This window comes from Nannospalax galili, unplaced genomic scaffold, assembly GCF_000622305.1.
Source record: "Nannospalax galili isolate Female #2095 unplaced genomic scaffold, S.galili_v1.0 scaffold3524, whole genome shotgun sequence".
NCBI lineage: Eukaryota > Metazoa > Chordata > Mammalia > Rodentia > Spalacidae > Nannospalax > Nannospalax galili.
Genome location: NW_008351183.1, coordinates 79,795 through 94,337, shown reverse-complemented (window position 1 = coordinate 94,337; position 14,543 = coordinate 79,795). Strand labels below are relative to the sequence as shown.

Below are 14,543 nucleotides of genomic sequence, written 5' to 3'. Positions count from 1 at the left end.
GGTCCTCCAGTGTGTCTCAAGATACCGATATGACAAATTGGTGCTAAAGAAGGAAGGACCACAGGAACGCTCCTGGACCTTGACCCCACAATATATATACACTGGAAAGTACCAGGCCCTGTTCTCTGTGGGCCCTGTGTTCACCAGCCAGAGGTGGAGGCTCAGGTGCTTTGGCTATTACATGAGGAACCCACACATGTGGTCAAAACCCAGTGACCCCCTGGAGCTGGTGTTCTCAGGTATGCAATCCACTCCCATCAGTGAAACTGCACATATGCAGGTTCCCAAGGGAGGCCCTGGGTTATGATGGGTGAGGGGATCCAGGGCTCCTGAGCTCTGTGATAGAGAGTGAGGGAGACACTGGATCTGATTTACAGAGGCCTAGGCAGAGAGCCAGAGTGAAATATGGAAGTCAAGGAGAGGTCAAGGAGAGGGATGGGAGTCACATGGCTTCACTGGTCCTAGAGCTGTTCAGGGGCCAGTTGAAGTGCCATCTCTATGTTTGATCTTTACTGTCCCACTGTTTAAACAGACGCACCTACTTCTCTACAGGGACCACCCGAAAACCCACCATCTGGGCTGAGCCAGGTTCTGTGGTCACCTCAGAGACTCCTGTGACCATTTGGTGTCAGGGGACCCTGGATGCCCAAAAATATATTCTTCATAAAGAGGGAGACCCAGCACCTTGGAAAATACAGACCCCACTGGAACCAAGGAACAAGGCCGAGTTCTCCATTCAGTCCATGGCAGAGCAACATGCAGGGCGATATTGTTGTTACTATGACAGTCCTGCTGGCTGGTCTCAGGGCAGTGACACCCTGGAGCTGGTGGTAACAGGTGAGGGGAAACTTATGGCTCCCCATCTCTAGCCTCTGCCTTCAGGAAAAGGGATCTGATCTCAATGGTTCACTTTCATCACAGCCCTGGGGAACAATGTGGGCTGTATGAGTCCATTTAACACATTGGTTCCTTCCATCCTAGCCATCTACAACAGTAAACCCATCATGTCAGCCCTGCCCAGCCCTGTGGTGACCTCAGGAATGAATGTGACCCTCCAGTGTGTTTCACAACATGGATATGACAGGTTCATTCTGACCAACAAAGGAGAACAGAAGCTCTACAGGACCCTGGACTCACAACACTTATCAACGGGTCAGTTTCAGGCTCTGTTCCCTGTGGGCCCTGTGACCCCAAACAGCAGGAGAACCTTCAGATGTTATGGCTGTTACAAGAGAAAGCCACAAGTGTGTTCAGAATCCAGCAATCCCCTTGAAATACTCATCTCAGGTGAGGAAGTTTCATCATTCCTGGAATCCTTTTTCAGAGGAATCTGTGACCCCCAGCAGCAGGAGAACCTTCAGCTGTTATGGCTGTTACAAGAGAAAGCCACAGGTGTGGTCAGAACCCAGCGATCCCCTGGAAATACACATCTCAGGTCAGGAAGCTTCATCATTCCTGGAATCATTTTTGAGACCCCCCCACAAAGACCTTTGTTATGAATCTCACTACTCTCCAGGAATCCCATGTAGGAGGCTGGCTGAAGGGACCTTTTAGCTCCTGAGCCAGAGTCCTACAGAAAGAAGCACAATGACACTTGAAGGGCAGAATGGGAGGAGCAGATGTATGACAGGGGCAAGTTCCTGATCCACCAGTCCATCTTCCCTGCAGGGCTGTCCAAGAAGGCCTTGCCACTGACCCATCCAGAACCTCTCCCAGACCACAGAGAAATTCTGATTTTCCATTGTTGCCCAGTCATCAGCCACAGCAGATTTGCCCTGGTCAAAGAGGAGGAAACTGGCTTCTCCCAGAATCTTTTGACTGGTCTCCTTTAGGCCAGGTTTCCACTGGGCCCATGAGGGACTGTATTGGAAGCTGGTGCATGGGCTATGGTAACTTCTGCCTCTCCTCTGACTGGTCAACCCCCAGTGAACTCTGGACATACCAATCACAGGTCAGGAGCAGAGTAGGTCCAGTCAGTAAGCACAAACTCCACAGGGCCAACAGGGGAATCCCAGGGATTGGTTTCTGGGATGAAGTTGGTGGTGTAAGGAAAGACAGAGGAACAGTGTAGGTACAGAATCAGAGAAACCAGAAACAGTCCCAGGTTCTCAGAGTCAGGATTTAGTAACGTCTCAGCTCAGAAGAAATAGTGTGGTCCCTCACCCATCCCTCTTCTCTCTAGGACAGCTCCCTGTCACAACTTCTCTCTCAGTGACAACTGGGCCCACAGTTTCTTCAAGTAAGTAATGTCCCCTGCTGCATCTGACATGGAACCAGATGAAGATGTTATTTCAGATCATGGAATGGACAGCAAATCCCCCACTACATCTCAGGTCGAAGTCCCAAGCTGGGACATACTGGGCAAGATTCTCCGGAAGAGCTGTGACCTCAAACTTCGGTGGGACCTAGAGGCGCTAGGGTTCTCACGGCTCGTGCCCCTAGCTGTTGTCAGACCCCAGTACCCCTGTGAAGACTGGGGTGTCATGTTAGAGGACCCTGACCTCATGAGCTCAAAGGGTAACTAAGGATCCTTTCCCCAGGAGAGGCCTTGGCTAGGATGAGATTAAAAGTCATAGGACATCTCAGGCAAGAGGCTCACCCCTCAGAGCTGCAGAGACCAATGGGAGGCCCTCAGGGAATATCTATCCCATATCAATTAGTGGAATCTAGAAAGTTCCATTTGGGAAGCAGAAGGTTCTCCAAGAGGCCACAGGGCAGATGTGGGACAGCGAACAGCAGCTACCACTCCATGGTCAGTTTCTGCCCCTAACCTTCCTCTTGTTCTCTTTCCTAGGATCCTTTGTGGGAAATAGCACTTCAAACAATGGTCCCATCCCAATAGCTGGTGAGTGTCAGGGGCTTCTGTCCTCAGTTTGTGCCATTGCTGAGCTGCCTGCAGACTCTCACCCCATCTAAGTCCTGGTTCCTTTGTCAGCTAAGTGTGTGTCCAGGAGCCCAGAGATCAGAGACCAAACATAGATCCCAGCAGCCTTAGGGACTGGGATGCAAGAGGGAACAAAGAAGCAAAGACAGGTGTTTGGTCCCAGGCTGGGGGAGGAGCAGCTGGACTGAGGTGGAGAGTGGGGAGTCCTGACTTCCACCTTCCAAACCCACCATGAGGCCCTGAGAGCCAGTCACTCACCTCCATGGAGTCAAGTCACCAGAATGTTAAATGGGGACTATAGAAAGGTGGATTCAGGGGGACCAGAGGTAGTTATGGGGCCGGTGTGACCTCTTCTGGAGATGCTGGATTGAACAAATCCCTCCCTTGTGTGGGACTCAGTTTCTCCACGTGAAAATGGCTTGAACCTGACCTCAGAGTCCCTTTTAGAGCTGACCTTGCCTGTGACCTCTCCTGCCAGGGGAGGCCTCCACAACTTGAAGGGGAAACACTCTCTGCCAGTCATGTTACATTGTGCACGGGTGGATAACAGGGCCTGTGCAGGGCATTCGGGCTCCTGTCCAGCTCCTGGAACTCAGCTCTGGTGGAGAGAATGTGACTAAAACTCAGATTTCCTGGGTTCACCACAGCCCTTAGTTTTCCAGCTGCAGGCCCTAGGCCAGGTGAACTGGCTGGGGTGGTTGGAATGCTTAGATGACGTATTGTTTCAAGATTGTAAGGGTAGGAGGTGGTGAATGCAGAGACACAGCTGGGGCCTGGCACACAGTAGGTGCTCAGGTCAGCAGTACTGTTCTCACTCACAGTCACTTGTGCCACAGGACGGGAAAGTTGCCACAAGGTTCTGATTGTCATCTCGCTGGCCTTCCTCCTGCTGCTGTTTCTCCTCATCTTCATCTTCCTGTGGTGTAGGTGTCAGGGGAAGCACAAGAAAGACAGTGAGTAAAATGTGGGTAACCTGGATTTCAGGAGGTGACGGGCTCCCCTGTGGATCATCCAAACAGGGACTCAAGGGAGCAGCTCCAGGGAAACCAGCCAGATTTGGGCAAGTCTTCCCAGAAGCACTTCTGAATATTCCCAGATCAGACACACGTGATCTCTGTACATGAGCAAATATCAGGGATTCTGTGAGCTTTCATCTCCTGGAATATTTGCACACTTGCCCCAAAGGGGGTAAAGCTTCCTTCCTGCCTTCAGGTACTGGGGAGGGGAGGAACTTCCCACACTCCTGGCTGAGGATCTTCTCTCTCCTGCAGCCCAGAGGAAAATCAGTGTTGCACATCCACCTGCAGAAGCTGAGGAGCCAGTGTCCAGGCATAGAGGTCCTCAGAAGAGGTAACTAATGTCCAGTCACCAGATTCCCACCTGACTCCCATCTCTCACTGCCAAATGACACTTCTTTGTTTCTCCAGATCCTGTCCAGCTGCTGCCATCAAAGAAGACATCCTGTGTGAGAAAAGAGGGCCCCAGGGAAGGGGGTACCTGAGGTCTTGGCATCATAGAGCTGATGGGGGGGTCTGTAGTCAGTGCTCCATGGGACTGAGCCCTCACTATGCTCCTTGGGGCATCACCACAATTCTTAGCTCTGTCCCCATGTGGGAACACAGGGATCTAAGGAACTGAGAGATCCCAGGACTCTATCCAAGAGGCGTCCACCTTGTTCTTCCACAACAGATGCTTCTGTGAGGATCACACAGCCTAAGGACAGAGTGGAACTGGACAGTCTGGTGAGACCGTGTTCCAGCTGACAGTGCTGAGCAGCTTCTGGCCGAATTTGGTCTCAGCCCTCAGTCACATGCACAGTTGATCCCTTCCTTCCGGAAGCATCTGCCACTCTCTGCTAGGACTTCACTCTTTCTTGGTTTTCTGGGAACATGTAGCCCTTCTCTGCCTCTTCTGTGTCTCTTCAGCATCTCTCTGGCTATTACCATGTTCCCAAAGACACCTGAGGGGTTGAGCTACAGCTCAGTGGTACAGTATCTACCATGGATGAGGCATTGGGTTTGATTTCCAGCCCTGATAAAAGGACCAATAGGACACCTATTGGTAAATAAGACCTCGTGCACCTGTGCCCCCTCCACTCATCTCCCAGTGACTCCCTCTCTCGATTTTTCTTTTACATACGTATTTGTGTATATGCACCTTTGTGGAGAGCAGGGTGACATCCTAAATTGCTCTCCACCTTTTTTTTCAGTCCAGATTTATCTGGACCTCTGAACCTGGAACTCATTGATGTGGTTAGACTAGATGGTCAAGAATATGAGGGTGCTCCTGTCCCATTCTCTCCAGAGTTGTGACCACAGGCTTGTGTGGCCTTTTCTAAATATAACATGGCAGGGTGATGGGGATCATACTTCCATCCTTATCTTGTATAGCAAGCACTTCACTGGCCGAGGCATCTCCCTAGACCCTGGAGATCCCTCTTGACCAGGCTCCAGGTAGGAGCAGTGCAGGGTGTGAAGAATACAGTGTTTTAGGCAAATAAATCGGAGAAGGAGTGTGGGGCATACAGGGCCAGTGTGAAATAAAAGGGGAGGGGGAATCTAACAGGTGTGTTCTGACTACAAACCTCAAATCAGAGGCACAGACAAACATCTAACAGACAGCACCTGCAGGCAGGAGACACAGCAGGAACATGGGTCCTGGGGAAGGAGCATGTTCTCTCACAAAAATATGTTGAGTCACTGAAACCATGAAAGTGAGGGCATCAGAAAATGAGGTCAGACATGGAGGAACAAAGCTGTCAGAGAACCCACGTACTCAGAAAGCCCATGAAGACCAGATAAGAATGCCATAGTCTTATTGACAGTCTAAAGAATCACTGGTCACTCTGTAGAACTCTGACTGGAGTAGACCCCAGGAAAACCAGGAGACACAGTCTCCATCTCACTGTCTCCCTGCTGCAGAACCACCCTGATGAAGACCCCCTGAAAGAGATGTATGCACAGCTGAAACCCTCCAGGCTCAGGAAGGCAGGGGACACCTCTCCTTCCACCTTGTCAAGGAAGTTACTCAGTTCAAGGGAAGACAAAGATGGACAGTGAGGTGGGTCATGTCTTCCTCAGGCCCCAGGCTACCAACACCAGGCACCCATCTTCCTCTCACCCTCTTCCACTCCAGGGTTCTGCACTTGTGGGTCCCCAGGATGTGACTTATGCCCAACTGTGCATGACGACACAGAAACAGGCTTAGAAGAACCTCATGATATCAAGAGAGTGACAGCTGTGCCTCATGACAACCATCAGAGAAGCCCAAGATGAGTCCAGTGAGCACATGCCCTGGTGTCCCCCATTCCCGGTAGGCTCTGACCCCATACCAATATGGAGGATCACCCCAGGGACAGGCACACCCTAGGTGGACAGTCATTTGCAGACCTCACCTGCCTCCCAGATTCTGGGAATCACTTGTATCTGCTGTAGAGATAACTAATGTTTCTACATTTTACAAATAAAGCAAAAGACTTGTCTATAATCAACTCAGAGAGAGTCTCCAGAGGTACCACCCCCCCACCGCCAAGATTTGTGGCTTGGATCTCTTTACCTGTCTCTCCCTATCATCCTACCATCTTACCTCTCAAAGTTCCCTGGTTCACAGGGATCCTGTCCCATCCTGGATCAGCACACACCTCATCTTGCAGTGAGTCAATCCCAACCTGGGTCTCTGACATTCTCCCCTGCCCCAGACTTGGAGCTTGAAATTCAGTCCCTGAGAACTCCCTCCCCCCTACCATCTGAACTCTGTTCACCCCAAACTGGTAAAATCCCACCCTAACCTACCTTCCAACCTGCTCACAGAGCAGCTCCACCCAACCCTGCTATGCCTGGACTACGATAGATTTACTGGGTAAAGTATTCTGGGTTGGCATCTATCATCATTTAGAATTTGGAATACATTGCTCCAAGCTCTTCTGGGTTTAACAGTTTGCATTGATAGGTCCACGGTAATTCCAATGGGTTGTCCTTTGTATGTGACTTGTTTATCTTTCAGCTTTCAGTTTTTGCTCTTTGTTCTGGGCATTGAGTGTTTTTCCTATGATATCCCTTGGGAGTTCTCTTCTTCTCCTGTCTATCTGGTGTTCTGTGTGTTGCTTTTATCTGCATGGGTTTGTCTTTCATTAATTTAGGGAAAGTTTCTTCTATAATTCTGTTGAAGATCTGGTTATTGACACTGACCTAGAATTTTTCTCCTTCCTCTGTTGCTATGGTGCAGAATTACGGTGTCTTTATGGTGTCCCATATTTCCTGCATATTCCATTCCTATGTTTTTTAAATTTTTTTCTTAATCTTTACTAGAGTGGTAATTTACTGGCATTCTTTAATTTTATCATCCAGCCTTGATATTCTTTTTTTAATGTATTACTTTTGAGGAGGAAGCATAGAAATCTACACCATGCCAACCAGCAGAAGTGACAAACATTACTGTTGCAATCTACCTGTTGACTTCATAGACATACACAGTCACCAAGGATCCAAGTGCAACCGATCATGACTAGCAATAATCAGATACATACAGACCAGAGATGCGTGTGACAACATCTCAGTGCTAGCAGCAAAAACAATGAGTCTTTCTGCAAGGAAAAATATATTCTAAAATGAAATGGAGATCTTTTTAAAAGTTGAAAACTCATTCAATTTTAAGTCTTACAGGGCTTACTGAGTTCAATACTGTATAACTGTATTAATTCAACTGTGAACCTAGAAATTTACAGCCACTTGTGAAAGAGATGTACTCTTTCTCTGGAGTGTGTTACTGAATATGTTAAAGCTGTAATGAAATGCTTCTTCTAGTCATGTAGTTGTAAATTTTTTTTAAATTCACTTCATGTTAAATAGCGGAGCTGACAAACATTACCAGTGAAATCCACCTGATGACTTTACATCCACTCTCAGGTACTAAGGATCTGAGTCTTTGATATTCTTTTCCATTTCATTCATTCTGCTTGTGAGGCTTTCTCCTACATTTCAAATTGTCTTATAGAGTTTTTCAGTTCCATCTTCATTTTGGCTTGCGTTTTATTCAATATTTCTGTCTCTCTCGGGAGTTTGCTTTTCAGCTCAGTTTGCTTTTTTGCCTTTGCTATTTTATTCAGCCATATATTTTTATCTTTAAATTCATTAAATTCTTGGATTGTGTTTATGATTGTTCTTTTAAATTCCATGTCCCAGGGTTACCCTAGGTGCTTCTCATCATAGAACACCTCTGTAGGATCAGTGGAGTTAGTGGGGACATATTATTTGGGGTTTTCATATTATTTGTATTTTTCCTTGTGGCCTGGGTGTGGATTTCCTTTGTTGTTCTTGTGTCTGTTATGAAACTCAGGCCTGCATTTGTCGAGTTGAACTTTGATTGTGTGAAAAATCGTTGATGTAGCATGGTTGTTCTGTGATTGGGTATGACTAGTTCATTGGTCTGGGCTTCAGGTTCTCTTTTTTGGTATGTTATAGGAGTGATGGAATGGACCCAGACAGGTTAATTGTGTGCTCTCCAGGGGGGCAAAGCATCCCTAGTTAGTCAGCCACTTTTAGGCAACAGAATGAGGCCAAAACCCAAGGAGAGCTGATCGAACACCATTGGGTGATTATTTGATTTTTTAAGTTCTTCGCCTAGAATAATTTTCCACAGAATAAAAGATTGTTACACATTTCCTTGTATATTATTTTGTTACACATTGTCACACATTTCCTTGTATATTATTTGAAAGTTGACACTCATACTCGACTTTGAACACTGTTTGAAAAACTATGTAAATTAACATGGATTAATGAATATTCTGTGAAAGATGCAAAGATGATGGAAGACTGAATAAATGGGAGGGTGGGTGGATGATGGATGGGTGACGAATGCAAGGATGGATGGAAGATGGATGGCTGAATAAATGGAAGGATGGAAGGACAATGTATGACTGAATAAATGGAGGGTGGATGGAAGATGGGTAGGTGAATGAATGGAAGGATGGATGGAAGATGGATGAGTAAGTCAATGGAAGGATAGTGGATGATGGATGGAGGGATAAATGAACAGATGATGCACAGACCAATGATAGATGGCTATATAACATGATTAATCTGTTAATTTGTCAGATGAAACAATGAGATAAAAAGAGCTCACTGGTCAGCCAGCCTAGACAACTTGGCAAATTACAGGCCAGTGAGACACCACTGGAAAAAAAAGTCTGTGAGCATTCGTTTTTCTGGGTCAGTCACAGATATGAAAATGCAAAGACACTCTCACAAGATTTAGTCCTTCTAATTGGACACAGTGATATACACTAAGGAGAAACACAGCCCATCACTGGGATCTGAGAAAACCCTTGCTTGTGGCAGATGCCCACCATCAGATGATTTTGTGGCTTTAAAATTAGAACCTCAGGCATGTTAGGCAAGTATTCTTCAACTCACCGCCTCTTCCTCAGTCACCCACAAGTATGAATGTGTAAAGAAGAAAATTCAAATGCAAATCAAATACTAGACTTGTTGATAAGTAACAATATATTTAGAGTTATGCAGTTTGATGATTTTCATACATATCTGTATTATAAGTGTAAAAATCAACGTGAATATGCTTGCTTCGGCAATGCATATAATAAAATTGGAACAGTACAAAGAAGATTAGCATGGTTCCTGAGCAAGTGTGTAGTCCAAAGTCTTGAAGCATTCCATATTTTTAGAGAGTGTTCCCCATGTACTCTAGAGTCAGCACAAGTTGACACCTTTGAATGACAGAATCTTTGGCAGGCACATTCATGGTAGTAAGCACATAGGTTCCATCAAAGTCACACACAGCATAAAGACACAGAATCACCCATGAGAACATAAAGACATTCAGGACAAATAGTGTGGGGACCACACCATTGGACATACATACACTGGCACTAATGGAGAGACATGCAGACTTGAATGTTTGCCTATGGAGAAACATGCAGATACGTGCACACGCACACACACACACACACACACACACACACACATTTCCCTCCTATATAGTTATGAGCTACTCCCTCTCTTACATGTGGACAGAAGATTAGGGGTCCATAAAATCTGAAGGGATGTGTTAGAGAGCTAGGGAGTACATTGATACGTCTTCCCAGAATCCAATGGGTAATCAGAAAAGGATGTGATGCTCTGGTGTCCTTCAGTGGAAAGTATTTCAGGAGCAAAAATGTCAGAGTTGGGGCTTTAAACTTGGGCATTGTCCTAGTTAGTTTTCTATTGCTGTGATAAAACATTGACCAAAACCGACTTTGAGAGAATGGTTATTTGGTTTAAAGTGCAGAGTCCATCATCAAGGGAAGCCAAGGCAGCAATTCTTGGAAGGAACCTGGAGCACAGACTGTGGAGGTACTCTGCTTACTAGTTTGCTCCCCTTGCCTGTGCTCAGCCTGCTTTCTTATATAACACAGGATCACCTGCCCAGGTGTGGCACTGCCCATAGTGGCCTGGGCCCTGCCCCTATCACTGGATAATCAAGAAAATTTCCCACAGACAGGGCCAAAGGCCAATCCAAAGGGAAATTTATCAATTAACTTTCCCTCCAACTAGCTGTGTCAAGCTCACAGCTGAAGCTCCCCAGCACAATCCACCCGTTGTCAACTTTCACCCACCACCTTTCCATTTCTTAGCCCCAAGATCTCACGTTAATATTCATATTACACTATAAAACAGTACAACTTTAAAAGGCCCACAGTCCTAAAAATTCAAACACTTTCAAAGTGTAAACTTACAAGCCTTGCTAGTTTAGTACTGACACTCTCCTTGGCTGTACAGGTGTACATTTGTAAATCTTCATTCTGTAAATGGAATTTGTTTTGTCCATTTGGGAAACATTTCATTTTAATGTACATTTACATCTCAACCCTCTTTAACCTGGCAATATAGTGTTGCATAATGTAAATTTATTTCTCCAAATCAAAAGAGCTGTTAAAATTTTTTTTATCTTTATGTGGTTTCAGAAATATGAACTATCTTTCTTATTATTGTGGAAAACGTTTTGTTTTATAACATAGTTGTTGACTGTTGATTATATGGACATGCTTGGATTTGGATCACTTTCAACTGAAGTCAGGGTATTGTGCATAATAGAAAGTATTGGACTGAGATTTATTTACCATGGAGACCAAACCTTTTTCCATCTTTAAATGTAATGTGACGTTTTTTGTACAGAACAGTACTGTATTTTTGAATAGCCTACTCTCAAGTAAGAGCAAGATAAAATGGGCAGATTCCATCCATCTACTTCAGGGAGAAACTGGATTCACTTGGGGCAGATGCCAAGATTTGCCCCCAGGTTTTCCTGGGCTGGACCTGGCTCCTGCAGAGTCTTTGGGGGAAAAGGGGTACACATGTGGATGTTTCTGTGGACTCCTGTCCTTTGAGAAATGTCCTGACCGCCTCTCCCCAGGGCACTTGCCCTCATTCTCACCTCAGAGTCTGGGTCACCATCCTCCTGACTTTACACTTTGAGCCTGGAGTTGTCTATTCTCAGAGCCCTGAGGAGCTTGAAGTTAGTTGAATACCCTCTTCCAGATGGCTGATAATAGAGAGGAAAATTCTGGGCTCCTCCCTTCATCCACTAACATAATTAACATATCCACATTCATCACAATTATCATTTTCCTCCTTCATTTTTTTCTCATATAAAGAACATTTAACACGCATCTTCCTTGCAATTTTCAACTCTATGAAGCAGAGCTGCTCTCTGAAGGGAACCTTATGACATGGAGAGGTACTGGTCACAGGGTACACACAGCAGCTACACAAGTAGATTGAGTTCCAGAGACCTGTACACACCGGGGTGACTGTAACTCAAACAACTTTTGATGAAGATGTTAGTGCATAAAGTGGTTCATTGGACCTCTGTGAGGGCTGTGTTAAACCAGGAAATATATCTGAGAAATTCTGTTACCCTCACCCCTGCCTTGCTAGGGTAAGGAGAGGCTGTGTGGTTAGCAAACAGAAACTTTTGCTGAGTGTGAACTGGGGCTGTGCTGATCATCCTGTTCGTGTGTTATCTTTGTTCAACACCTGCGGGCTGTCGTCAACATGGCAAGCCATCCCTGTCATGCCTGACTGGATCTAGGACAAGTTCCCACTCACCAGGAACACTGCACAGCCAGAGGACTACAGGGAGGATCTTGTGTGGTAGGGTACATTTAAAGTGAAAGTCCATAGTCCTTCTCCCTGGCCACAAATTGGAGGTGGCTCCTCGCAGATCAACTGATGGTAACAGAAAACTGCAAGAGTCAAGACACGTCTGTGTCCACAACACAAAAACCCCTGTCAAAAGAACACTAGGTATTCTAAAGATTAGTTAACAGGAAATTATTACTGGGGGAAGGGATTTATAGCCCATGTCTGATGAGAGAACACACACATTGGTCTCCACAATGTGATTGACTAATTACTTCATGAGATATGAAAGTTATCAGCCCATTTTCCAAATATGAGAGTGTCAGGACTTGGGTTTGCATTGCTCAGCAGGGGACCTACTGGTTTCGGGGCAGAGAGACTTGATTGGCGACAGAGTCTTTGACCCTGGGACCTGTTTCCTTTCTTAGAGTTAAAAGCATGGTGAACTTTTAGCTTTTAACTCAGGAATAAACCTTTAACCTGGCCTAATCTCTTAGCTAAGAATAGCTGAGTTATTTGTTCAGCACAAGGAGATGAGCTAAGGGTTGTTGACCAAGATTCTTTCCCACAGAGCAGGGAGCCTGCACTTGTGACCAGGGTGCTTTCTTCTGGCAGTCTCACAGTGTTCTGCAAGACAGGGATTATCAGAGCCACTGTTTTCAGCACCTCTCCCTTTAGCATGGAATGCAGCCTGGACTTAAAGGTTTTAGGCTCATCTCACCCTAGGGTCTAGCATCCTGGTTTCCTACATCTCCTCCCTTTTTGTTTTTAAAAGAAGATGGAAGTGGTCACAGAGGCCACAGTATTATTTAATCAAATTTTTAATACAGCACATAATTATTGGAGCTCCCATAAGAAGAAGTATGCCAATCAATATTGGGCCCAAGAATGGAGTAAGCCATTGGAGCCATTTTGGCCAAGGTATAGAAAATTCAGACATCAATTTCCTTTTGTAAATCATCAATCTGTTGGTCTATAGTATGTGAAAATTCAGGCAAATTAAAACAACATATTCCTAGAATGGTTTACATCCCATGTGATTTTTAAACAGTAAATAGTCTATAATAACTCTATTTTGAAACAAAACAGTTCTTAGTTCTCCCATTTTCTGATTATTTTCTCCTAGTATTTGTGGGAACCTAAAGGCCCCACCTTGCATAGGTCTGAAAGGAAGTTACTGGGGGCGCAGCCTGGCTTGCTTTGAAAGTCTAAAGAATACTTCCGCACTGCTGAGGAGTGCATGATCAGCGCGTGACCATCCTTAAATTACACCCTTGGGGGGCGGGGGGGAGTTCCAGGTGCCTTTATAAGTTTTGTAACACCTGAAATAAATGAGCCCTTGCTTGACTAGACTCCCCATTGCATCTGAGTGTTGCAGGGTAATGGGGGCAGCATGGGCTGGTGAACAGCGTGCTTACTCATCCCCAATCATCACCTCCCCGGGGGTCGCTGATTCAAACCCCCAGCAACTGGCACTCAACGTGTCGCTCAAAGGAAGGTGAAAAGAAGAAAAGAAAGAAGAAAGAAGGGAAACGGATTGGGGCCAATCGAGAGGTTCGGGGTAGGCAAGACCATAAATATGTGTAATGCAAATTTTAAGTTTGAAGACCCGGTGCTTAAAGCACTGAGAGATATGCTTAAAAGCAGGGGATTGGATTTGTCAGATCCCATAGCTCAAAAGGCTTGGGCAGAGGTGATTCATTTGGCTCTCTGACTACTTGGGGCTAATGTTTTTACTGGGGATACATGGGAATATGTGGAACGTCTAGCCCAACAAAGGGAGGTTCAATTGGGGGTTGATCCACCGCTGGAGTTTTACCCTATTATTTTAGCCTTAAAGGAATGTTTTTGGTCCGAGATCCCTAAGCCCTCAGTGCCACCTCCTGACGAGCCTTCAGGAACCCCGGCATGGGAATCATAGGAAGAGTTTGAGGAAGAATGCAGAAATGCAACAGAAGTGGAACCAAAAGTGGCCAAAGTAACAAGCAGAACCTCGAGCGTGCCCTGGCCAGCTTCAGGTCTTCCTGAAACCCATGAAAACCATCCCCATTTTCAGGATTCTGGCCCCGCTCAGGAGGCTTCTGTGAGGACACAGGTGGAAGTGTATCCTATTAATGTAAACCCAGGAAGAGCTCACCCTGACCCCTGGTATCCCTGGGAGGTGAAGGATTTAAAGGAATTAAAAAAGGCAGTGGCTGAGGATGGCCCGGGATCACCCTGGGTAGATACTCTCCTCCAAGGCTTGGCTCATCAGCAGTAATACAAAGGATTGGCTGGACCTCGCCAAAGCAGTCCTTCCTAGCCCTATATATATTAAATGGTGTGCCCTCTTTAAGGAGGAATGAAGGATACAGCTGAGAGGAATGCAAGTGCCAATCCACCGATCCCATTACTTTTGGGATGTTGACTGGTTCAAGTGACCGTTATGCCACAGGGGAGCAACAGTTGGGCATTCTAGCCCCATATACAGAAAAGGTCAGGGTCATAGGATTAAATGCTTGGAGAAAATTGGACGAGGG

At 46.0% G+C, this 14,543-nt stretch overlaps 2 protein-coding genes and 1 non-coding gene across 3 annotated transcripts in view; all 3 read left to right on the top strand.

Moving 5' to 3' along the window:
- LOC103746108 (leukocyte immunoglobulin-like receptor subfamily A member 5) overlaps positions 1 to 1,832 on the top strand; it is a gene marked incomplete at its 5' end in the record, with an annotated part of 4,650 nt that extends 2,818 nt beyond the window's left edge. Inside the window, 5 exons of the mRNA XM_017801973.1 lie at positions 11 to 239; positions 553 to 837; positions 982 to 1,244; positions 1,393 to 1,525; positions 1,669 to 1,832. Of these exons, the coding sequence (XP_017657462.1) occupies positions 11 to 239; positions 553 to 837; positions 982 to 1,244; positions 1,393 to 1,525; positions 1,669 to 1,832 (1,074 nt within the window). The remainder of the gene's footprint in view (positions 1 to 10; positions 240 to 552; positions 838 to 981; positions 1,245 to 1,392; positions 1,526 to 1,668) is intronic.
- A 414-nt stretch (positions 1,833 to 2,246) lies between these two features.
- LOC108491554 (leukocyte immunoglobulin-like receptor subfamily A member 6) overlaps positions 2,247 to 14,543 on the top strand; it is a 62,679-nt gene continuing 50,382 nt past the window's right edge. The window contains exons 1-3 of the mRNA XM_017801972.1: positions 2,247 to 2,517; positions 2,795 to 2,845; positions 3,721 to 3,837. Of these exons, the coding sequence (XP_017657461.1) occupies positions 2,247 to 2,517; positions 2,795 to 2,845; positions 3,721 to 3,837 (439 nt within the window). The remainder of the gene's footprint in view (positions 2,518 to 2,794; positions 2,846 to 3,720; positions 3,838 to 14,543) is intronic.
- On the top strand, positions 9,460 to 9,564 carry LOC115066804. The gene has a single exon (XR_003846247.1). It is a non-coding gene; the product is annotated as a U6 spliceosomal RNA (small nuclear RNA).